This window comes from Hypomesus nipponensis, chromosome 13, assembly GCF_054491055.1.
Source record: "Hypomesus nipponensis isolate SF chromosome 13, ASM5449105v1, whole genome shotgun sequence".
In the NCBI taxonomy this organism is placed as follows: Eukaryota; Metazoa; Chordata; class Actinopteri; order Osmeriformes; family Osmeridae; genus Hypomesus; species Hypomesus nipponensis.
This window is the reverse complement of record NC_140373.1, coordinates 4,500,821-4,523,785: the sequence shown is the minus strand read 5'-3', so window position 1 is coordinate 4,523,785 and position 22,965 is coordinate 4,500,821. Positions and strand designations below refer to the sequence as shown.

The window sequence follows — 22,965 nt, the reverse complement described above, 5'->3', positions numbered from 1 at the left end:
CATAACATTTAGGTGTGGTAATAATATAATTTGAAACAATATGAATAATAAAAGTGACGAGTTTTAAAGGGCGCTGAAAACGTCGTTCCTAACAACCAATCACAGCACATACAACGTAACTCACATATAGAAATGTAATTGGTCAAAAGGGGTGAAGGGGGAAGATCGTCTCATGAGGAATCACCAACCCGAATGCTTACAACGTAGAAACTCAAAGTCAGTGGTAGTCGATGACAGCTGATTTGCAATTGGTGTCAAAGTTAAAGGTATGATATTGAGCTTAATGTTTTTACTCAAGCAAAGTATGGTTTGGTTAGTATTTTTGTTGAGTGTGAAATTGTTTTGCTATGACAATACATTTTGGCAAGCTGGTGGATAGCGTTCTGTTGCCATAGCAATGTGGCCACGCTCTCAGTCTGTTTCCTACCCTACTGACTGCCAAAACACAGCTGTTTCACGTTGAGTAATTTATCTGCTGTGCTCTCGAAGTTCGCTTTTACTGCTAGTTTGGTTTACAATTCTGTTCCGATGTGTAATCATTTATTAACATATAAAACAATCAATTGACTTTAACTAGCTAACTAACGAGTTCACCTACTGTACTACAACGTGACTCGAGTACTAGCTACTGTATTTGGCTTTTTTATCATATAAAAGAAACACTTAGGAAGTATGGTAGCTAGTACAGTACAGTAGCTGGCTGTGGCTGCTTTAAGCCAAGTGTTTTTTGGTTTGTGGCTAGTCGTTTAGTAAAAGATGCTTAGCAGTTGGATAGTCGTGGCAGTTAGCTACAGTTTCCACCAGTGAAGTAAACAAAATGATTTCACTTAAAAGTCAGCCAGATAGTGCTTAACTGCGCACGTTGCGTTGATTTGCAGGGTGGAAGTTGATTGATACTTTTTAGCTACCATGACTACAGGACAACATGGCTGTAATGTGGTACGTAGATTTTCTCCCAGACCATGTACACTCTACACCAGACTAGATGTGGATTTGTCTGCTGCCCTACATTTTTGGAGATACAAGATGAGTTGGGGTTTTACTAGCACAGATTTGAACAACATCATGTGCCATGGGCAGATCACTTATCCAATTACCGTGGACAAATATAAGGGATTATCCCTCTTCACTCCTTGTGTTCATCTGCTAATCATTTTCTCTCTGTGTCAGGAGGATCAGGTGTTTGACCCTGGAGTTTTCTAATTGGTCACCTGATCTACTACACCCTGCTATTAGAGGGTGTAAGTCAATCTGAACTGGGCCACCTCTATGCTGTTGATACAAATTGCACTTTTCTGTTTTGGATTAGGTGAGAGCTGGAGGTGGATATGTTGCTCAATGAGCTGCCTTCTTCTGGGGATCACAACTTCTTTCCAGGGTCCTGAAATTAAGAGGCTAAAGACAAGCAATCACGAGTGTTGGAGTTGGCTGGGGGGCATCTTCCTGCATTTCTGCCCCCTTTTACACCACAGGTGAGGAGACTGTTGCCTGTTTTGTAAAAACACGTGTACATGTATGTATGTATGTATGTATGTATGTATGTATGTATGTATGTATGTGTGTGTTTAGGTCTTGGTTACATTTTGATCAATAGAGATGTTTCCTGTGATTTAATTTGGCAGTTAAACACTTTAGTCACCACTTTCTCATCACATTGAATTTAGTACAAGGGTTTTACATTGTTTAGATAAGTGATGCCATGCAACCTTATTTCTATTCCTTGAGATCTAATGAATTGAACCCTAAAACAATGTTTAATCAAAAAGAGGGAACTCAATAAAAGTCATCGTTTATGTAGTGATCGGATATGAATTAACTAGGCCGTCGGCTATTATTGTTCTGGTCAAATCGGCTATAAAGAACGCAGACATTCCTGCAGTTTACTAGAAAATAGATATCACGTTAATTGGCTTGGTCCTTATAAAATGACTATGAGAGTGTATCGGTAACATTATCCCTGTTGAGGTCACTGTGTCGCCTCGACCAAGCGCAAAGGCAAGAGTTCAGGGCCAGGATTATCCAGATCACTGGATCAGAATACTGTTACCCAGCACCCAAGCCTCCCACAGTCTCCGAGGGATGTCCCTCCTCACCCTCCCCTCCCCTGTCCGGCTCTCAACCTTACCATTACCAGCATTTAACCTGGCCTCACCTTCACCTCATAGACATAAGATAGGGGAGATAAACCGTAAGTTGTTCTCATCAGACTGGCCACAGTAGCCCAAAACTTCAAGGCAGTTAAGTAGCCTAGCTGAAGTTTCAGTCTGGATCGTATTATGTTGAAGCTTATACCCAGGGTATAACCTTGCAGTCAGTTGTATTTTTTTTTTGTGTGTGTTTTTGTTAACAATATTTCATAATAACTGTGCCTCCCAAGCCGATGTCACAGCCAAGGAAAATGTAGAACGCATTCTAATGATTGTGTTTTACATCTGTGTCTGTCCTGCTACAATAACTCTTGAATGGCAGTCAGCAATGGTATGTTGACAACTTGAGCACTCCCCCGAGGAGAGAAATGGAAACAGAAACATGATTCCCCGTGTGCACTATAACATGTAGGCTGATCCGCTTGATTGAATTTCAAGGTTAGGGTACGGGTCCAACGAAAACACTATGAAAATGTATGTAGATTAGAAAACAAAATAACGTCTACAAAACATACGGTAATCGTTGTCCATCCCCATTGTTACGTGTTGTATTAACCCTTTGTCCGTCTGCAGGATGGGACTGCCAGGAGAAAGCCCTGCCAGAGACTCAGAAGATGAAGCCTTCAAGGGTGGCCATGAGGGAGTGGAGGAAGGAGAGGGCTGGGGCAGTGACAGCCAGCCAGAGGCTCGCACCCCTACTCCTCCATCCACTGGTAAGAGGAAGAAGAAACGGAAAAAGAGGTATACTTCATTCCTATCACATTCAAAAGTTCCACCATTACAGATACTCGGGTGATTTGACTATATCATTTCTCATTGGTGAGCGAGTTGTCTTAAAAGTTGATTGCTGGGCTGGGTCATGGTCTGTTCCCCCCACACTTTGGAAGAATGCTGTAGAATGACAGGGGGGAGGGGGGGATCAATAGGACCTTGCACCAAAGCACATGTCTGTCGCTCTCTCTGTCTCTTCTCTTCCAGATGACTGTGGATCAATGTCATCAGCTGCAAATATGAGAGTGGTAAGCAACCATTATCGTTGACGCGAAATCACAAACTACTGTGATCGAAATTCACGACCATTACTAACCAATATTTCCCAGTTGAAACAAACACTTTATGATGTTATTTGATTTATGTCTCGTTTTTTTCCATTGTAATAATCAGCAGTTGCATTTCTGGAACTTTCCTTCCGTCCGTCCGTCTGTCTCCAGTGCGGCGTGCTGCTCGCAGGTACGGCCTGAGGGAAGCCATCGAAGGGGAGGAGTGGACGCTCTACTGGACTGACTGCTCTGTTTCACTGGACAGAGTTATGGACATGAAGCGCTACCAGGTATCCACCCAACTCGGCCTATTCACGAAACCTAGTCTGATCCTTACTGCTCTTTATTCATCCTCCATCCCCATTCATTCCCCATCTCATCAGTCGGGGTCAGAGGGCTGAGCGGTTAGGGAATCAAGCTATTATTCAGAAGGTTGCTGGTTCGATTTCCAGACGTGCAAAATTACCCGACTTGCCTTCGGGGGAATGTTCTGTACTACGCTCTGGATAAGAGTGTCTGCTAAATGACTAAATGTTATTGTAATCAGTCAGCTGTTGTTTTTTCAGAAAATCAACCATTTTCCCGGAATGAGTGAGATTTGCCGAAAGGACCTGCTAGCACGAAACATGAACCGCATGCTGAAACTCTTCCCTAAAGAATACAACATCTTCCCCCGAACATGGTGCCTACCTGCAGAGTGAGTTTTAATGTCCGCTGTAAAATGTTCTAAATGAAAGCAGAATCTAATGACTTTTCCTCATTCTGCAGTTACAGTGACTTTCAAGCTTACACCAGGGCCAAAAAACACAAAACATACATCTGTAAGCCAGATTCAGGTTGCCAAGGACGAGGCATTTTCATCACCAAATCCAGCAAGGACATACGTCCTGGCGAACACTTGATTTGTCAGGTGTACGTTTCCCGGGTAAGAGCCTATAAACTCTGACAAACACACCTTACATCCTAACACACCACTCAAGCATTTTGGTGCATCGTTATTCATAATCTACAAACTGATCGGCCACTCATATTGTACATGTTTTCTTTTCTAGCCATTCATTATAGACGGCTACAAGTTTGACCTGCGTATCTACGTGTTGGTGACATCCTGTGACCCCTTCCGCATCTTTATGTACAAGGAGGGACTGGCTCGCTTCTGTACTTCCCAGTACAACGAGCCCACCAATGGCAACGTGGTAAAGTTGGTGAACGATACAGTCAAGGCCTTTCACAAACCATAACTTGACACGTACATTCGTTTTTTGTTTTTTTTATTCTGGTTTTCCAAAATCACAGTTTACAGCAATAACTCTCTGATCTTTCTCCATCCTCTCATATCTCCTAAAGGAGAATGTCTGCATGCATCTCACTAACTATGCCATCAACAAGAACAGCGAGAACTTTGTCCGTGATGATGACACTGGTAGCAAAAGGTTGGCAGATACAGTATCTGTACCTCAGTCTTATCAAACAGAAGTTTCGAAGTTCTTCAGTATTCATTTGATTTTCATTCATGTTATTTTTTGTAACTAAAATATTTGTATTTATTTACAGGAAGCTGTCCACACTAAACAAGCACCTCGAGGCAATGTGCTACGACACAGCAAAGATGTGGACCGACATTGAGGATGTGATCATAAAGACACTGATCTCTGCTCACCCAATCCTCAAGCATAACTACCATACCTGCTTCCCCAACCATGCATCCGGCAGTGCCTGCTTTGAGATCTTGGGCTTCGACGTGCTCCTGGACCACAGACTCCGGCCCTGGCTGCTGGAGGTAAAGAGATGAAGATCACATTCTAAATACATGATGACGAATGGGTCCCATTCCTACTCCTGTTATGATGACCCGTTATTACAGTATGATGGAAATTGAACGTCGCATATTGCATTCTCATGATGCCATCTCCGGTTAGATCATACCTCTTATGTTTATGCTACAGTCGGCAATATAGACACAGGAGCTCATGTACGGCATGTTATTCTATATGTTGAATCTGACTGCAGGTGAACCACTCCCCCAGTTTCACCACTGACTCTCGCCTGGACCGGGAAGTGAAGGACGGCCTGCTGTACGACACCCTGGTCCTGATTAACCTGGGGGCCTGCGACCGCCGCAAGATCACTGAGGAGGAGAAGCGTCGAGTAAAGGAGCGGCTGCAACAGAACCGTTCTAGAGAAGCCAGGTGCACTTCCACCTGGGCATGGTGCTAGGAAATAACATAACGAGAGAATGTTTTGGGACGGATGCAAGTTTATCATTGTATATATTACCTTCCAACGAAACACTGTGAACATAGTGTAACGAGTCATGAAACGTTTTCTGAAACGTCTTGTCGCGTGGGTGAAAACGAGCCAATGGAAGTGCTGAATGTAACCAGTGTTGCTGGGGCGTTGTAACCAGTGTTGCTGGGGCGTTGTAACCAGTGTTTCTGGGGCGTTGTAACCAGTGTTTCTGGGGCGTTGTAACCAGTGTTGCTGGGGCGTTGTAACCAGTGGTGCTGGGGCGTTGTAACCAGTGTTGCTGGGGCGTTGTAACCAGTGTTGCTGGGGCGTTGTAACCAGTGTTGCTGGGGCGTTGTAACCAGTGTTGCTGGGGCGTTGTAACCAGTGTTTTTGGGGCGTTGTGTGTTGTGGCCCAGGAGCGAGGAGCTGCGTGTGTCGCAGGCAGCCAGTGTGGAGCAGATGCAGAGGTACGAGGCCAAGCACCAGGGGGGCTTCCGCAGGATCTTCCCCCGCGAGGGCGGGGACAAGTACGAGAAGTACTTCAAACACAGTAGCTCCCTCTTTCAGGAGACGGCGGCCTCAAAGGCGAGAGAGGAGTGTGCCAGGTACTGTGGAAGGAAGTTTGGTCACGTCTCTACGAGAATGGTGTGACTATTGGTTTAGGTTGTAGGTTTATAAGTATTAAGGAACCGGCTGATTAGAGAGTTAGCATACACCTCGACAAGGTTTCTTTAAGATGTGTGTGTGTGTGTGTGTGTGTGTGTGTGTGTGTGTGTGTGTGTGTGTGTGTGTACTCAGGCAGCAGCTGCAGGAGCTGCGTCTGAAGAAAGAGCAGAAAGAGAGAGATCATATGGGCAACCGGAGGAAAGACCTGCAGGGGGAGTCTGCTGGAGAGAAAGCCAAACCACAGAAAATACGATCACGCCCGAACATCTCCCAGCAGGTCACTGTAAGCCAGTCTGTCTGTCACCTATGTGTGTTTGACTTACTTTTATCTGAATGCGAGGGAAATGATATAGATATTAGCAAAGCTACAGTTGCACATTGTGTAAAACACAAATACATTTCTTTTAATAAAAGGTTAAGCTTTTATTTGAGTTCAAGCCACATTAGTCTTTAAAGCATATCTGCCATTCTTTGATACTGGTATCATTTTGATACCGTGTTAAAAGAGCTCTGTGGGGAGTGAGGGCGCTGTTGTTGAAAAATCAATGATTCAGGACAGTTCTCTGTTATTCCACTAGAGGGAGCCAAATGTAATTCTAACTGAACACTTGTTTCACTAATAACCTGTATCATCATTGTATATATGTGAATTTGAGTTTTCATAAAATTGTATTTGAACTGGTTTGTGCTTGCTAATGACTCAACTTCCTGTGTCTTTTCTGTGTGCTAATGACTCAACTTCCTGTGTCTTTTCTGTGTCCTTCCAGCTCTTGACGATGCCTCCTCTGCCCACTGCGACCAGCAGTGGCACAGCCGCAATAGACATGTCTGAGGAGGAGGAGGTGGAGCGTGTGACTGGACTGCTCCAACGAGAGAGTCTCCTGAGAGACCTGGGGGTGGTGGATCAGGTGTACCGGCTGCTGCACGGCCGTCACGGCATGCCTGACTCGTTTCATCCCCACGAGCAAAATGAGACGTTCCACCACAGGCACGATAGAACCAATAAGGTCAGGTGACTCTTCTCACTGCCTCTACCTTTTTCCTCTGTAAAATTAAATATTATTCGAGCTAAAATTAGTAAGATAACGCCTGATTTCTTAACAGCTGGACTCCCTGCCTGAGTACGCGAGGAGGCCCAGGCACCACTACACTGTGATCCCGCGGCAGGTGCCTGTGGGGGCCAAGCCCTGCCTGCAGTATGTGCACTCCCAGCTGCTGAAGCAGCCACAGCGCTGGCCCTGGCACAGTATGGACAGGGCCCCCTACAGCCTGGTGCAGGGCGAGTCCGCCTGCATGCAGTACTACTCAGCAGAAGAAGCGGCCATGGAGACGGCCCGGTGTGCCCCTGGTGACCTGAGGAGGAGTAACAGTGCCCAGCGGATCCCTTGGACAAGTGAGCACAGCTCCTCTTTGATTGTCTTTACCGTCAGAAGAAATGAAATGATGGATGTGAGGACAGACAAGATTGCTTTAAACCATCTCCATCTCTCTCCCTCCCTGTCCCTTGTCTCAGTCGGCGTTCCCGTGGTGACGGGTCGCCAGGGCAGCATGAGCTCCTCCTGTGCTGAGACCCGAGCTCGGGCCACTGTGTCAAACGTAAACCATCTCATCCCGGGACGACTGACCTGCGCCCGCATGTCCTCCGACCCCAAAGCCCTGCAGAGCCTCTTTGTCATCTCCACCCCGGCCCCTCTGGTCCGCAGGCCAGACTTCCCCCACCCAGTCCGCAAAGCCTCTCGCAAACTGCCTCCGCACGGGCAAGGGCATTAGAGACCAATGTTGTCATTTGACGTGTCATACCGGGCGGAACAGCCACCAGTGGGGATGATCGATCAAGGTTTTTTTGTTGCACTAGCATGTCTCCCCGCGCAGATTCTCTCTCTACCTGTGTAGGATCCGTTGCCTCCTTTTTGTACCATCTCAAAATTAACATTTTAAATTCAGGAAAATTTGAAGGAGGACAAATTGAGGTAGTGAGGCATTATATTGTACAAATAACATTTGAAAACAATTGTGCCTATCAAACAAGGTGTTGTGTGGTATTTGGTATAGTCAGATGTGTCATATGATGAATGATCTAATGATAAACTTTGGCTTTGGCTGTTGGACACCATATCGGTTACCAGAAGTATACCGCTCACTAAGCCAGTGGTGTAATTTCTTTATTTTCCTCTCTGATCTGTCAAATCAGCTTGGGAGATGCAGTATATGACTGTGAGAACGTGGTAAACGTAAGTGGGACACTCACGGTAAAAAAACATTATTGCTCATTTGTGCCAAATGTCTCTAAAATGATTAGATTCGTATTATATTGTGTATTTTCTGAGTTTGACTGATATTGAATGTCAGACTTTAGTTTGGATGAGATGAATGGTCATTAAGAGTTCCGTTTTTTAAACTAATTTATGCAAATTAAATATGCTCTGGTGTTCTGATTGGCTAGTTATCAGGAGACATTGTATTTGTACATTAGTACAAATGACACTTTAATTACAAAAATATTATAATTGTACAAAATCATGAATGTATAGTTTGATGTCTATAAATGCCTAGATATTGAGGTCTATCTTAACCAGTTTCTATCAAACTATTTAAATAAAAAAAAGTAATTGAAGTTGTGTTTAAATTCCCCATTCATCATATAGCCAATAGGCTAAACTTCAAGTGCCTATTGAAGTAACTTATATTATTAAAAAATATCTTGATCGTGAATTATTTATCTTAACCTTGATTATCATTGATGCTATGGCTATGTTACCAACATTAGCCTCTTTTAATCTCTTGATTTCTTTTTCAAACGAGTTGGAATGCTGCGCTGGTTGTTGTTTTGTGGAGCATCCCAAATGATGGCCATCTTGGCATCCACGTCTTTACCTTCCCCCTCCCCTCTTTCTGAATTACGTTCTCGCTCCCTCTCCCTCTCTCTCTCTCTTCCCCATCTTCACCACAACGGAATACTGCGATATTCCTCAGGAAGGAGAATGCTTTGAGTTGCGCTCGTCACGGGGGTCCAAATATAGAGGATGAGAGATTGAACCGACGGAATGGACATGCCAAGGGACCCTACCTGTCTTAGCTCAGGTCTTTCGTTTAGATAGGCTACCACCTGATGTTCATCTGGGCCTCTTTACCTAAAACGTAAACAATAAAATGTCTTATTTTATCACTTCGTTATACTCAAAATGCAGTGAATACTTGCACCCCAGTGTCGAGTATCCTTTGGAGCAAGACTTGGAACGTGCAACATTGCACGGATACAATGACGATGTTATCCAGCACCCAGTGCAGCTACCGGAGTTCAATCATGGTCTTTCGCTCACTCAAACAATCAACCACGAAAATCCAACCTCCTTACACGTTGGAACGATGGGAAACTTATATCATGCGCACTTCTCGGCTCAAAAAGAACATTTTTACGGATCTCATGATAGGGATTGTGTCCAATATAACAGCTGTAGTTTAAAAGCCCCGGGTGTCGGAAAGACAGATGATTCCTCCGAACAGCGCTGCCATTCACTGGACCACTTTCCCTGGTTGAAACAGCAAGGTGAGTTGTCCGAGCTGACTCTTGAGTTGTCTCCATGACAATAAAGCAAGTAAATTATCCCCAATCAGCAGCAATAGATACCTTTTACCACTGTGATAAAACCCATTTTATGACGCGTGAAAGTCTGAGTAGTTTACTGTGTGTGCAATCGAGAGCGTGCCTCTAAGTATTCTCATTTTTCCATTTAACAGCCACAGGACAGAGGAGAGGAAGACAGATTTATAGTCGCTTCCAAACCCTGGAACTTGAGAAGGAATTTCTGTTCAACCCTTACTTGACCCGCAAGCGCAGGGTTGAGGTGTCTCACGCAGTTGCCCTCACTGAGCGACAGATTAAAAACTGGTTTCAGAACAGACGCATGAAATGGAAGAAGGACAACAACAAGGACAAGTTCCCAAGCAGCAGGGCGCTGCAAGAGGAAATGGAGAATAAGGACAAACAAGACGAAAAGGTTGACACTTCTGTTGGGAAAGTAAAAGATACAATGGGATTGATTCATTTTTGAAATTGTGGTTCTTTACATTTCAATGTATATGTATTTGAAAACATGGCCAACCTGATTTGGTGCATTACGCACCTGTGTCTAATGTCCCACACAACAGTAGGCCTGACAACATGCGGTCGACACGATTGACACAATAGTATGTTGTCCACAATATCGTGAGTTATAATTTTAATATTTAGGCAATGTATATGTAGAATATTTGTAATATTTTGAATTGTGCAGTGATGTTGGTTTAGTTCCCTGGGGCATTGGTGAAGACAATGGGAAATAAAGTTTCACAACCAAGACATCTCTTATCTCCGTGTATCAAATATTTTCGCTGCACTGCCACATTCCTTGCTCAAGCATTAATTTTAATAATATTGCTAAATATTGCTAAAGCTGTTGTTGTAAAGGAACTCAATTAGCCTATAAAAAATGTAATTGGGTGGATCTGACTTGACATAGGCCTATCCTTGAAATGATCACTATAACAAAATAGGTTGGAACTATTTTCCTATTTCGTAAGGAAGGCTACTTTTTGCCGTTAAACTGTAGGGCTAGCCTATGCTGAATAAATAATCCCATATCAACAATCAATAAACATTCCTTTTGCAACCAAATATTGGCTATATTACAGCAAATAATAAAATTCACCCCACAATAATTAATAATAAACATTCATTTCCATTCAAGGTTCTGGATAGAACCCAAGGTTATGTTACGGAAACCTAAAAAAGGTTCTATATAGGCCTAGCATCATTTGGTTGGGTAAAAAGGAATCGAACAGGGATATTTCAATGAATCCCCCCAAATATTCCATATAGAACCTTTAAGGGGTTCCATAAATGAAGCAAGCCATAGAACCCTTTTTGGTTATAAATAAAAATTTATTCCAAAAGTGTGTCTATTACTAAACTGCAGGTTTAAGTTTGAGAATCAAACAAAACCTAGGCTAACTAAAAATATGGACGAGGCAATAATGAGTTCACTAGACTAGGCTATATTTAAATCTCTCCATATATGGGCCTAAACTAAAATGGACCGATGGCTTTGGCTACTTTAAATAAATGTGGTAATTATGGTATGTACAACTGCAAAATGAGAAATAATAGGCATATAGGCTATATACGGAAAATACGTTTCAAATCGGTTAAGGTGTTTTGTGCCAGCCTGCCATTTAACGTGAGGCCTGCAACCGTGAAAATTCTGAGGACCTACTATAGTAAAACATTTTAATTTTGATTGTTGTTGCGTTTTATTCTCAATCGAAATGTAAAATGTGGCTATGATCAAGGCCTAGAGTCCACCCAAATAGCCTGACATCACAAACATACGCATAAGCCTCAGCAAATAGCATATATTACTTTCTTTTGTAATATCGGCCTATTGCTTTATTTGTGATCAATAGTAACTAGGCCACATGCGTAATCATAGGGATTTAGTTTTATAGCCTACCTATCAATTATTATCAAACATTAATACAATGTTTTATTATATTTTCTTTACAATACTAATTTAGTATTGAAAAGAAAATGGTGTAGCCTAGCCTAAGCTAAAGCGTGTAGGCTACATAGCCAATTACCTACTTACGATAGTATACTTTATAGACACACATAACAATCATCTCAAGACCGATAAAAAACGAAATGTTAGTTGTATCATCTGTTATTGAAGTAATTCTATCGCTTTGTTCAAAACAAATGAAAAGAGGCCTGTTGGCACATTTCACCCTGTAGGTGTGGAATACAAAGAAACCCGCAATCTAGCCTACTGACAGGGAATTTGTGGCAATGCTTTAGATTAGGAGCTGTTTGGTAAAATTTACAACTTTGCAACGGAACTTTACGACTATCTGGGCTCGAGGATTGGCTGAGGTTTGTCATGTGAACAATGGACGGGAACTTGTTTTACATGAGGTTAAAACGAAGCTGCCTTTTTTCTAACGTTCATTTAGAATCTTAACATCTTTGTCTCATGGACTTTGGCATTATTAGACAATGTAAAAAGGAATGTGTTCCGTTGGTGTGGAGCCTACTTCTCAAAGATGGACCCACTGCGCATTATGGGATGAATATAGTCAACCCGCTATATTCGCGAATCTCAGGATGACGGAATCGTATTTCTGCTTAAACTAGTTTATAGCCTATTTTGTATTAAATAAACGCTGGTGATAGACACACCAAATGAGAAACAAGACAATTATGGCGGAATGGCCTTACCCACACTTGAAATGATGGATTATCAACAAAGGTAGGACAGACTCATTTCCGACTCCACAGCCAGAACCCTGTATATCACTGTATTAGCAATGACTAGTTCCGTATCAAAGACTGGTAAGAGATCTGGGAATGGCAGAAAATTGTAGGTTACTCTTTACAAAAATCCCTGACAATAGGCTAGAATTAACAGCCTGCAGCTGTCATGGAGCGTTTGGTAGGCTGTAGCATTTCCATGCTTACGTAGCTGGCAAGATTCTGTACCAATGTATGCTGGCCACCACGATGTGCTAAACAAAGGGAAGAATCATGACGCATGAGTTTGGTTATTTTGTGTTTAGTTTTTTTCTTCTGTATATTCCATTAATAGCTATATGTCAACAGTCAATCAGTTTCTTAAATTAATCTATTACAGCTGCATTTAGGCTGTGATACCTTACTGGCACATCTAGGCCTGTATCGAGACATAATCTTCTTCATTTGTATTATCGAGCCGCCTGTATCCTGGAAATGTTTGCAAAGGTATTTTTTTTGTTGCTCATATAAGCCTAGTTGGTCTTGGCCAGACTGCATCCTGTCGGTTATTTCTTTCTCTCTTTAGTGTCATCTAGTGGCAACAGTAGGTAAGCAATTACATTTGTTTTAAGACAGCTTCAAGCTACATGCGTCAAATGAAGCTCGGTAATAGGCTACATTCTCACCGCACAAAATGTTAATAATTAGCCGTCGTCGTCGTCATCTACCGCTTGCCTAATAATTAGCCTACATGGGAAAAAATAATTTAAACGATATAAAACTCCATCGCCCCCCTCAATAAGTAACATGGAAATAAACTAATTGGATGTATCATATAGTTGAATTACAGGTTTATTTTATTCCACGAAAACATCTATAGGTCTATTGTAAGCTATTCCTGTTACAGTAAACAAAACAACACAATATTGAAAAGTACTTCTACTAGGCCTATAAATAAAACAACTAATAATACCGTATTCCATCTTCTTTAACAAAAAACTAATTTCCTATTTACTTATTGCTTTAGGGCTACTGCAGAAAATATTAACGTGCACGGCATGGTTCTATAGGTTTTAGTAGTGTGAAGGCCTACTTCAATATAGGCCAAATAAAAAATACTAGTACTACTACTACGACAAATGGGCCTAAATGTATTGTTATTATCACTAGCCTAATATTAAACAATCAGTTGATGACAACACTGATAGGCCTAAGTGTTTTTTTTTTTTAATTTTTTTTTTAGATATTAAAGTCTCCTTGAGAAATGTAGCCTATATGCCATACCTTTACATAGCCTATAGCCTATCGTAGGCCTACTCATTGCCAGCGTTTATGCTACGTGTATTTCTTGGAATAGCATATCTGTCACACAGGCTAATTGTTATAGGCTTCTATCCGTTCTTGTCTTGGTCTTGAGAAACGTGCCACCAAAACCATTTCCAAGTAGGCTAGACAGCGGTGTTGATCCTAGGTTGTTATTTTACTACTTCGATATTGGAAACGAGAGGCCTAAAAAATTGGAACCTAATATGTTAACATGAATTAATACATGTAGGCCTATGTTTACAACCTCTGTGCATATGACATTGTTTGAGCCACTTTGGATGTGGTGACACTTAATGAGACTAAATAGAAGCGTTATCTTCTAAAGTAGCTAATGTCAGAAACAAGGAAGAGCACGAGGCCTATGTGATTATTTTTATTCAATAATGTAAACAAGAAATCGAAAAACATAAATTTAGTGCGTGTGTGTTTGTGTGTGCGTTGGGTAAATACGTAATTTACGTGCGTTGATGCAGTGATGAGCTATATCGAATCCTTTATTTTTTACAACGAAATTAAGTCTTTTTCATACTCAATGTTTGTGCGTTAGGTCAGCATAAGTCTTGTCTTTAATCGACAAAGATGTCTGAGTGCTTCATTTCGATTCAGTGGGGACCCCTGTGCGCAACAAGAGCCCCCCATGGGTTCAATATTGCAACCACAGAAGTCCACGATTGGCCAGACGCTGATCAGATGGTACAGTTCCCCTCTGTATTCAGTGGCACCTCGCAACCCCCTTCAGCTAAAACCAAATCTCGTATAAAGTAATGGCAAAACGACTTGGACTATAAAAGACAACAAATCATATCCCTTGGAGTATTCCGTTGCCCAACCAATGAGTTCTTACTTTGTTAACTCAACTTTTCCTGTTTCTCTGCCCGGAGGACAGGATTCCCTCCTGGGTCAGATACCGTTATATTCCTCTGGATACACGGATACTTTAAGACACTATTCCAATGCTACATATGGAGCTGCCAATATGCAAGAAAAGGTTTACCCTTCTTCGTATTATCAGCAAACTACTGGTATCTATAGCCGACCTAGCACCAGTGCTCCCTGCGACTACGCAGCTGCTACTTTTTACAAGGACAGTGAAGGCTCGTGCGCTTTTGCAAATCGTGAGGAGCAGCCGCTCTTTGGAACTCAGGATCAGCGCAAGTCCGATTGCCCCGAGCAGAATGTAAACACCAGTGCGGTTGAGGACAAGTCCTCCTCTTTGGTTTTTCCGTGGATGCAAAGGATGAATTCTTGTTCTGTTGGTAAGTAAACGTTTATTTCTAAATAGCTTATGTGTATTTAGTTATTTGCCTTGAAATGAGTTTAGCCTAGCCTTTGCTACTGTAGGCTATGCCAATGAATCAGGTGACTTTACTGATGTAGGCTGTCATTCGCCATGATACATTGTATCTTGTTATTTTGTCTGAACCTCATCCTCAATATTGACAATCATATAACGTTTGAATGCAATACCGACACGTTGGGTGGGCTATTCAGATGGTTAATGATAACTGACTATGAGAGTCTAAATATGAGGCCAATTAATCACGCAAATTATACGGTGTAATATACGATTGTGGTATTAGTTCTTTGAGCATATTTGATTGATGAATCTACATAATATATCACCAGGCATGTGTTAGAGAAAACGCCGAAATGACTGTGGTAGTATATATCCATTAAATGTAGCCTATGCTAAGAATATGTAGACTTCTTATTTTGTTAAGTGCATACTTTATAGATTTAACCCATGTTTACTTTTATTTGCAGGGACATTTGGCAACAGTGGACGCAGGGGCCGTCAGACCTACACACGGTATCAGACTCTTGAGCTGGAGAAAGAATTTCATTTCAATAGGTATCTCACGAGGCGCCGCCGAATAGAGATATCCCACGCTCTTTGTCTCACAGAACGTCAGATCAAGATTTGGTTCCAGAATCGTAGAATGAAGTGGAAAAAGGAGAACAAGATAATGAATTCTTCAAAGCCCAGCGACGAAGAAAAAGAAAAAGAGACGAGTTAAATTATCACTGTACAAAAACAACACAAAACAATAGCATACGTGGCTGCCAACACTGGCCTATAAGTTCAAACCCATTGTTGATGTTGTTTTGCATCCAATTCATATTCTACAACGGAACACGTTTTAGAGATGTGTTTAGAATAGACTGATATTTGCACGATAAAATAAAATCTTTATGCTACCATACAGGTTCTCAAAGTTTAGTAAATGTACTCGTGCAATGCGTTTTGGCGACTATGAGTGTGTCAAATGAAGAGTCCACATCCTGAAATACCTGTAGGCCTACGTGTATATTTTATACTCTAATTTAGGAGACCTGTTTTCCAAGAAATAGTCGTGCTATTTTTTCATGCCATCAAAAGGCTTTGGCCTTCAGTGTTTGTCGTCTTGGCTAGTTGTTGTTCCCGCATTTATTTGGCACAGCAATAGCCCGTATACAATTGCAACATGTTTTGTAATCCATAGAAATAGCCTAAATCTGACATGTTATTTATTGTGTTAAAGAAGTTGCGCAGTTGCACAACTGGGTGACGTGTGCAATGTTTTGTTTTTGTTTAAATGTAAAATACGAATAAAGCATTTCTGTTCATTTGTGTAATTAGTTCGTGCATTGTCTTTCATTTGTCAGTATCAAATCATAGGTAAAAATACTATGGTTGTTCGGTCTATTCATAGTTTAGTTTATGTTTCACAGAAGTAAGGATAAAGAAATAAAGGAAAAATATAATTTTACGAGCTTCCACAAGCAGTTACTTATATTGCCAGTAGATGACGCTCTCTGCCTACATGGATCACAAGGCGCAATGGGGAGGCACCATTGACTAGCGTCTAACGACCATCATTTCGTCATCATTTGTAACCATAGAGCATGAATTACCTCTTGAAGTCATCAGTGAGAATTTACGACTGGTCAACAAAGGCACGTGATTCTGGAACGCTCTCCCATATTTGGCCGCATACCTGGCAAAGTACAGTAGGCTTCATTGCTATAATTCATGATTACATCATAAATCGTGAAGCAAAGGATTATAGCGACAAAGATCTACAAATCGACGCTTTAAAAACCAAGCAAATGAGCTCTTACTTTGTTAACTCGTTCTCAGGACGCTACCCAAATGGCTCCGACTATCAGTTACTAAATTATGGGACTAACGGCGCCGTGAACGGTACGTTCAGGGACCCTGGCACCATGCACTCCGGGTCTTTCGGCTACAACTACAATGGCATGGACCTAAGCGTAAATCGCACTAACAACAGTGGCCACTTCGGGGCTGTTGGAGATGATGCCCGTGGTTTCGGCCCGGACACCCGCTACAGACAGCAGGACTGTTCCCTTGCGTCTCCAAATTCTGTGCCGTGCGCCACGGCAAACCGCGAGTCATTGGAACTAAAAAGCCCCTCTCCTTCATCTGACCGGACCACGACCTCGAACAGCAACAATCTCAACAAAGGCAACAAAACACATTTCACTGAGATTGAGGATACTGGCGTTGCCTCCGAAACCGAGGAAGGCGCACATAGCAGCAGCAGCACTGTCGCCCGAGCGCAGCAACATCAAGAATCCAACGCAACCTCTACCACCGCATCAAGTGACTGCCAAACGCCACAGATATTCCCTTGGATGCGAAAACTACACATAAACCATGGTAAAGCCTACATATGGCCTACTTATTTTGTTTTGGGGTCTTGCTGTCGATTGGGTAGCACGCTTTCTATTGTGGTTCACCTCAACTCAATTTTACGATAGCGTCATAAATCTGTCAAGTGTTGCATGAACTTAGTGTCAGTAAGGATGGGTGAAAAGGCAAGGGTTGCTTACTGGTCAGTATTTAGTTTGTATGGGATCCAGTTCTTAAACTATATCGTAGAGGCATGAAATGCGGAATTCGTCGTCAAAATAATGTGTTGATGGAATAGTCATCTGGACATGTTTGTGGTTCAAAATAAAATGGGCAACATCGGTGTGTGATATTCAGGTGGAACTGTGAATATGTGGTGTGCCTCTACAATGTACACATCCTCCACAAGCATGTGCCCTGTTTGTGTCTATGCCAGTACATTATTTACCCTGTTTTGTTGCTGTAGTCCTTTCTAATATGGATTTTTCATACAATTTAGATATGACTGGACCTGATGGGAAAAGGGCCCGAACAGCCTACACCCGCTACCAGACACTAGAGCTGGAGAAAGAATTTCACTTCAATAGATACCTAACCCGACGGCGAAGAATAGAGATAGCTCACACGTTGTGTCTCTCAGAACGACAAATTAAAATCTGGTTCCAAAATCGAAGGATGAAATGGAAGAAGGACAATAAACTGAAAAGTATGAGTCTTGTCACAGGAGGTAACGCGTTCCATAACTGAGTTCAAACTACGAGATGACATGAGGAGAATCCAGAGTACTGTAATGCGCAGCACCTTTCAGCATGTTGTGGTAGACAAATTATTCGGTGGTGTAAAACACGCTATTAGTTTGCCGTTGTGTTATAGTAGCTTAGTTTTGGGGGGAAATAAGAAATGTGAATATTTTGAGTTATAAGTGTCGTACTCAGTTTACTCTCGGGTGTTGTCGTGTTTCACGTGAGCTCTTTATTGTGTAACTTCATACAAATACAGGTGTAAATTAAGTGTACAGTAAATGTCCAAACCATATGCTGCTCTTCATTGAATGTAAACCTATTGGCCTACTGTAAAGATGATGGGACCATTCAAAGCGCTTTAGTGTAAGTTTTAATGCTATTTATGCTTGATATTATCTTGTGGTCAGACCATAATTTTGTAACACTCCCATGCGTAGCTAAAGGTCATTTGTGCATCTCTATACTTAGAAGTAACTAGCCTAATAGATATGTTAAACAATGTACATGTATTCAATATTCAAATGTGAACAGTTTGTAGTGGACAAGAATGGGATTATTCGGGGTATAGATGGCAACAGTGATGTAATACTTTTTTGCCAATGAGCTTTTTGTATTTGTATGTCAATTTAGAGCTTGAAATAAAAGTTTCTCTCAATCGCAAATGTGTACCCTCTAGGTATCGTTGCCGTTATATTTAACTAATAGGTCTATTCGTCACGCAAATAGACACCATTTTTGAAAGAATAAAATGAATCGTATATTCTGAATCATTATGCAAACCCAGCATGTAAAACTAGGCCTAAAACATGTGTGCCGTGTGCTGGGCCTATACGACGATTTCGCGCATGCAGACCTGCCAATTCTAACATTCCGTCAAAACTTTTGAACTTACCTGTTCGTGGTATGGCATGTGGGATGAGTGTCGTTTTCTCATCAAATCGAGTGTTGCCTAGCCCATAGGCACAAAGTTAGTAAAACCCTCCTCGCCAAAGACCACATACGTCTGTACTGACTCGGTAAAGTCACGTGGAATCCATAAAGTTCTTTTTATGGTTTTAGGGAGTAGACCATGTACAATATAATTCACATTCTTGAATGAAAGTGACGGGTTAACTGCAATAAGGGGACCCACAGGATGGACCGTTGGCCTAGTGAATGTGTCCGGGTGTTATAGGTGTGCCTGCTTGTTTCAAAACTTTAGACTTAATTTAGATTTTCAATAATTTGTAATGTTTTTCAATCGTTGTAGATACCATGTATCTCAGACACATAGGTAACCTGAACTAAAAAGTAAGAATATAAGTTCCGAATTTATGGTGCAATATAATCGCCCGGGAAAAATGGAGGCTGTAGGCTATAGGCCTACTCATAGGGGACATAATAGCTCACATAGAATTTGAGCAATATTTGTATTTCAATTTGTATCTAAAATAGATATAATCTGGCACTCTAAATAGTGTTTTAGTTTTGGATATTGTAACATAACATCACGACATATAGGCCTAGTCTACACTAATGTAAAAAACGCCTACCATATTATGCGAAATTACAGACCTTTTTCAAAACTGTAGCCCATTTTTTAGGGTATCTTAAACATTTTAATCCAAGAGGGAAGCTTCAATGGGCTAAATTGCAATATTTTTGCATTGGGTTGAAACAGTTCCATATATTCATAACTATCAAGTAGCCATTTAACCAGGGTAATGACTATTGCATATTGATAGTGGTAATCAGTGCCGGATCTCATCAATAATTCATGGCTACGGGGATCATCGCGAGGTCAGTAGACGGGTGCCACAGATGCAGCCAAAGCAAAGACGCAGACTCGGGCTCGAGGCTCTTATTCAGAAGTCTGTGCTCAAAGTGAAAAGAGAGGAAAATATGTCTCTTATTTGAAGCACATATGTCATAGAAAAATTCAGATATTAATGGTATATAAGGACATAAATTATACGGTATATAACGGTTGATAAGGTATACGTAAAGCCTATATGTAAGAAATAATTTTGTAAAGAAATGGGCATCACATTATGGACGCCTCTTCGTTAGCCTACATATTCAATGATAATTGAGCGATATGTGGCAAAACAATTGTAAGTGATCTAAGCAGCGTTGAACAAGAATATTTGGAAGAATATAAATAGGCTAAATTTAATATTGTCAGTAGAATGACAAGCCTACTGTAACGCACTCCTGACACCAGCAGAGTGCGCTTTAGGCCAGTGCCGATTTATGGCTTTTGCTTTAACTCGGCCGTTCATTACACGTTATAAAGCAAATGTATGCCTGTATAAAGACACATATCCATTTATTAATTGTTCAAAAACTGGGCCACTTTAAGTGAATAGCATACTATAGACCATTTTAAGTTTCTATAGGGTTTCTATATTGGGCTATAGCCAGCATTTTCGAAGCCCCATGCAGGGAATAGGCCCCTGTCCTGAGGTCCCTGTTTTTGAGGAAGTACATTACTCATTATCATCTAACAAGTCAGATATCGTTAATGTGTGTGAGGCTTTGAGGACGGGGTCAGACTCAGGGCACAGCGTCTAACAAATATTAAAATGCCCTGTGACACTCAGCGCAGTTCATCAACTGTTGTCCAATGAAGAAATTAATCAGACATATGGACCTAGACTACTGGATTAGTTTTTTGAGAATAACGAAACGGCACATATGTTCCAATAACAGCAACTCTCTTTGAAGAGAAGTTGGTGTTTCTAAAGAGGTGAAAGGAATGTTGACATGAACATTATAATTTGCTTTATAAATCCACATATACATTTTAAAATGTTAAGTCAAATCATATTCAAGTCATATTGATATTCGAATTCAATCGTGTGTTTCAATTGCAGACACTCTGTCCAATTTAAGTAGCCAACTGAAGTATCCTTACATTTGACTTTCACCTTTGGCTGTAGCCAAACTACGTTTCAGATTCAAGGTGATCAAACGGCTTTTTAAACCAGTTGTTTGGTGATTTTTCTTCTTCTTCCAATTAGTTTATATTTCACATAAAATTGTTTGGATTGTTTGGTTACTTCCAAATACATGTCATCTATATATACCCTGTAGATCCGAATTTGTGTGAACAGACATGCATCGCAAATTCGTGTCTTGGGGATTATGTAGTTGATGACGCTTCGCCTCCGAGGAACAGCTCAATCATTTAGAAGAACTCATTGGTCACATAAGCTTTTTTTCCTCTCCAGAAAAACGTGTCTGAGGAATAGTACAGGCCTTAATATAGCATTTTGGCAAATTGATGCAGGCCCAAATTTTCCATTGTATTATATAGTCAAAGGGTTTGCTTTGTTTTGAAAACAGTGCTCACTACGCTAAACACGCAACCTATGAGGCATGTCCAGTTGGTTCTCAGTGTCTGTTCGGTTCGCTCACTGGGATGCACGAAAAAGAGCAGCCTAAAGTTTAGACTCGGGATTCGATAAGTGTCAATGATGATTCCAAATGAGCCAAGACCAGGCCACATACAACACGCACATACACATACATATTAATTCACACACACACACACACACACACACACACACACACACACACACACACACACACACACACACACACACACACACACACACACACACACACACAAACACTCACTCTTTACGTTTGAAGTATATACATTTGTCATATCTTGCTGTGTATGGATTTAATCCTTTTTCTGTTAATCTCTCAGTATGTATAAACTGTACTGAATATTTTGTTGCACCACTACAATAAATGTCACCAAAAAAGCCCCCGTTCCAGTACAGAAAAAAAGGTAGGCCTACATAATATTAATAATGAATTAATATGTGAATTTACACGTTATAGAGCAACTGATGTTGCACTTATTTAGCTTCAGGTAATTGTCAGAGGGATATCCCCCAGTCAAGGGGGAGATGTCTGCATTGTTGAAGTTTCACGTCTCTGCACTTTGCATTATGTCGCCATGCATACAGGACATCTAAAGGCGGAGCCTGGACAACTGTAGTCTAACTCAGACATGGGAACCACGTGCCCTTCTAAAGGACTGTGCACAGGGCATACAACTGCCAAAAGCATGCGGACAAACAAAGTTGAGGTAAGTTTTAACAAATCGTCAAACCACACATCCTTGTAAGTGAAAGGTGTTGTAGAAGCCATTTAGAACATAAAACACATTTGTCTGGCCTTCTGTAGCTTTCCTCTTGTGGGACATTAATCAGAAAACATGCAGGTACCAGAAAGGCTATTGTAAGTAAATACCAAATGTTGTCAAGGAAGTGATTTGGCAAATTCAGATACTTTATGGCCTTAAGAAGCATAGCCTATATCTATTTATTTTTGGGCAATATATGAAAAAGATTAAATGTGAAATATTCAAATGTAATTTACGTATTTTTCATACAGTGCCCTGCCCTCTGTCCTCAACATTATCAGACAGTCGTTTTGATGTACAATGATATATGCGTGATGTTTAATGCTGAACCCCTTTATTCAAGGCTAGGGGGCATTGAGCTGTTCATCTTGAGATCCATAAGTGGTTGTATTAATATTCTTCTTTAGTCGCCAGGTAGCCTGTCAGAGGATTCACTATAGGGGTCTCATAGCCAATACGTACCTTGGTCGGGTTTCCCAGATTCGTTAAGAAGCTCTTAACGCTAAGATCTTCTTAGGAGAGCGAGAACGCTCTTAGAACGTTCCTAAGAAGCTCTTAGCTTTAAGAGCTTCTTAACGAATCTGGGAAACCCGGCCCTTGTCAATTAAACCTTTTAGTTAAACTGCTCAAATTAATAATGGGGTCTTTACAACACAACAACCATCTTTTCAACACAAGTATGTACAACTATAGTTATAAGGAGTGGGGGGGGGGGTCCTGGTCCAGGCCATAGGTCCAGTGTTCATTGTGTTTTTATAATGGCATTACAAC

The 22,965-nt window shown here is 41.3% G+C and overlaps 5 protein-coding genes across 8 annotated transcripts in view; all 5 read left to right on the top strand.

Annotated features, from left to right (window-relative positions):
• The first annotated feature begins 118 nt into the window (after positions 1–118).
• ttll6 (tubulin tyrosine ligase-like family, member 6) lies at positions 119–8,674 on the top strand. Its single transcript, XM_084669853.1, has 17 exons — positions 119–266; positions 879–939; positions 1,310–1,472; positions 2,721–2,888; positions 3,129–3,166; positions 3,359–3,477; positions 3,754–3,884; positions 3,956–4,112; positions 4,240–4,383; positions 4,535–4,620; positions 4,742–4,967; positions 5,198–5,376; positions 5,833–6,021; positions 6,215–6,365; positions 6,850–7,089; positions 7,187–7,475; positions 7,596–8,674. The coding sequence occupies exons 3-17, from the start codon at positions 1,339–1,341 to the stop codon at positions 7,850–7,852; spliced, it is 2,508 nt and encodes an 835-aa protein (XP_084525979.1). The 5' UTR covers positions 119–266; positions 879–939; positions 1,310–1,338; the 3' UTR covers positions 7,853–8,674.
• Positions 8,675–8,957: 283 nt separating this feature from the next.
• hoxb8b (homeobox B8b) lies at positions 8,958–10,414 on the top strand. The gene is made up of 2 exons (XM_084669856.1): positions 8,958–9,629; positions 9,821–10,414. Exons 1-2 carry the CDS (start codon positions 9,233–9,235, stop codon positions 10,132–10,134), a joined length of 711 nt encoding a protein of 236 aa, XP_084525982.1. The 5' UTR covers positions 8,958–9,232; the 3' UTR covers positions 10,135–10,414.
• Positions 10,415–11,990: 1,576 nt separating this feature from the next.
• skap1 (src kinase associated phosphoprotein 1) overlaps positions 11,991–22,965 on the top strand; it is a 43,750-nt gene continuing 32,775 nt past the window's right edge. Inside the window, exon 1 of one of the 3 annotated variants that reach the window (XM_084670704.1) lies at positions 11,991–12,366. Coding sequence is in view for 2 of the 3 variants with exons in the window: in XM_084670701.1 (XP_084526827.1) it covers positions 22,060–22,137 (78 nt within the window). In the remaining variant the exon portion in view is untranslated. Of the gene's footprint in view, positions 12,367–22,033; positions 22,138–22,965 lie in introns of those variants that run through there. The other 2 variants (XM_084670701.1, XM_084670699.1) reach the window with 2 other exon arrangements.
• Positions 14,506–16,151, top strand: hoxb6b (homeobox B6b). 2 transcript variants are annotated; one of them, XM_084670712.1, is made up of 2 exons: positions 14,506–14,929; positions 15,438–16,151. In XM_084670712.1, the coding sequence occupies exons 1-2, from the start codon at positions 14,506–14,508 to the stop codon at positions 15,689–15,691; spliced, it is 678 nt and encodes a 225-aa protein (XP_084526838.1). In that variant the 3' UTR covers positions 15,692–16,151. The 2 variants fall into 2 exon arrangements, with proteins under 2 accessions (XP_084526838.1, XP_084526837.1); XM_084670711.1 differs by having other exon boundaries at positions 14,506–14,933; positions 15,409–16,151.
• hoxb5b (homeobox B5b) lies at positions 16,318–18,705 on the top strand. Its single transcript, XM_084670705.1, has 2 exons — positions 16,318–17,337; positions 17,810–18,705. Exons 1-2 carry the CDS (start codon positions 16,560–16,562, stop codon positions 18,055–18,057), a joined length of 1,026 nt encoding a protein of 341 aa, XP_084526831.1. The 5' UTR covers positions 16,318–16,559; the 3' UTR covers positions 18,058–18,705.

Coding starts and splice junctions, on each gene's coding strand:
- ttll6 (XM_084669853.1), top strand. CDS start 1,339: ATGAGCTGCCTTCTTCTGGGGATCACAACTTCTTTCCAGGGTCCTGAA. Junction 4,621..4,741: donor GATGACACTGGTAGCAAAAG/GTTGGCAGATAC, acceptor ATTTATTTACAG/GAAGCTGTCCACACTAAACA. Junction 6,022..6,214: donor GCGAGAGAGGAGTGTGCCAG/GTACTGTGGAAG, acceptor GTGTGTACTCAG/GCAGCAGCTGCAGGAGCTGC.
- hoxb8b (XM_084669856.1), top strand. CDS start 9,233: ATGTCTTATTTTATCACTTCGTTATACTCAAAATGCAGTGAATACTTG. Junction 9,630..9,820: donor TCCCTGGTTGAAACAGCAAG/GTGAGTTGTCCG, acceptor TCCATTTAACAG/CCACAGGACAGAGGAGAGGA.
- hoxb6b (XM_084670711.1), top strand. CDS start 14,506: ATGAGTTCTTACTTTGTTAACTCAACTTTTCCTGTTTCTCTGCCCGGA. Junction 14,934..15,408: donor AATTCTTGTTCTGTTGGTAA/GTAAACGTTTAT, acceptor CATACTTTATAG/ATTTAACCCATGTTTACTTT.
- hoxb5b (XM_084670705.1), top strand. CDS start 16,560: ATGAATTACCTCTTGAAGTCATCAGTGAGAATTTACGACTGGTCAACA. Junction 17,338..17,809: donor AAAACTACACATAAACCATG/GTAAAGCCTACA, acceptor CATACAATTTAG/ATATGACTGGACCTGATGGG.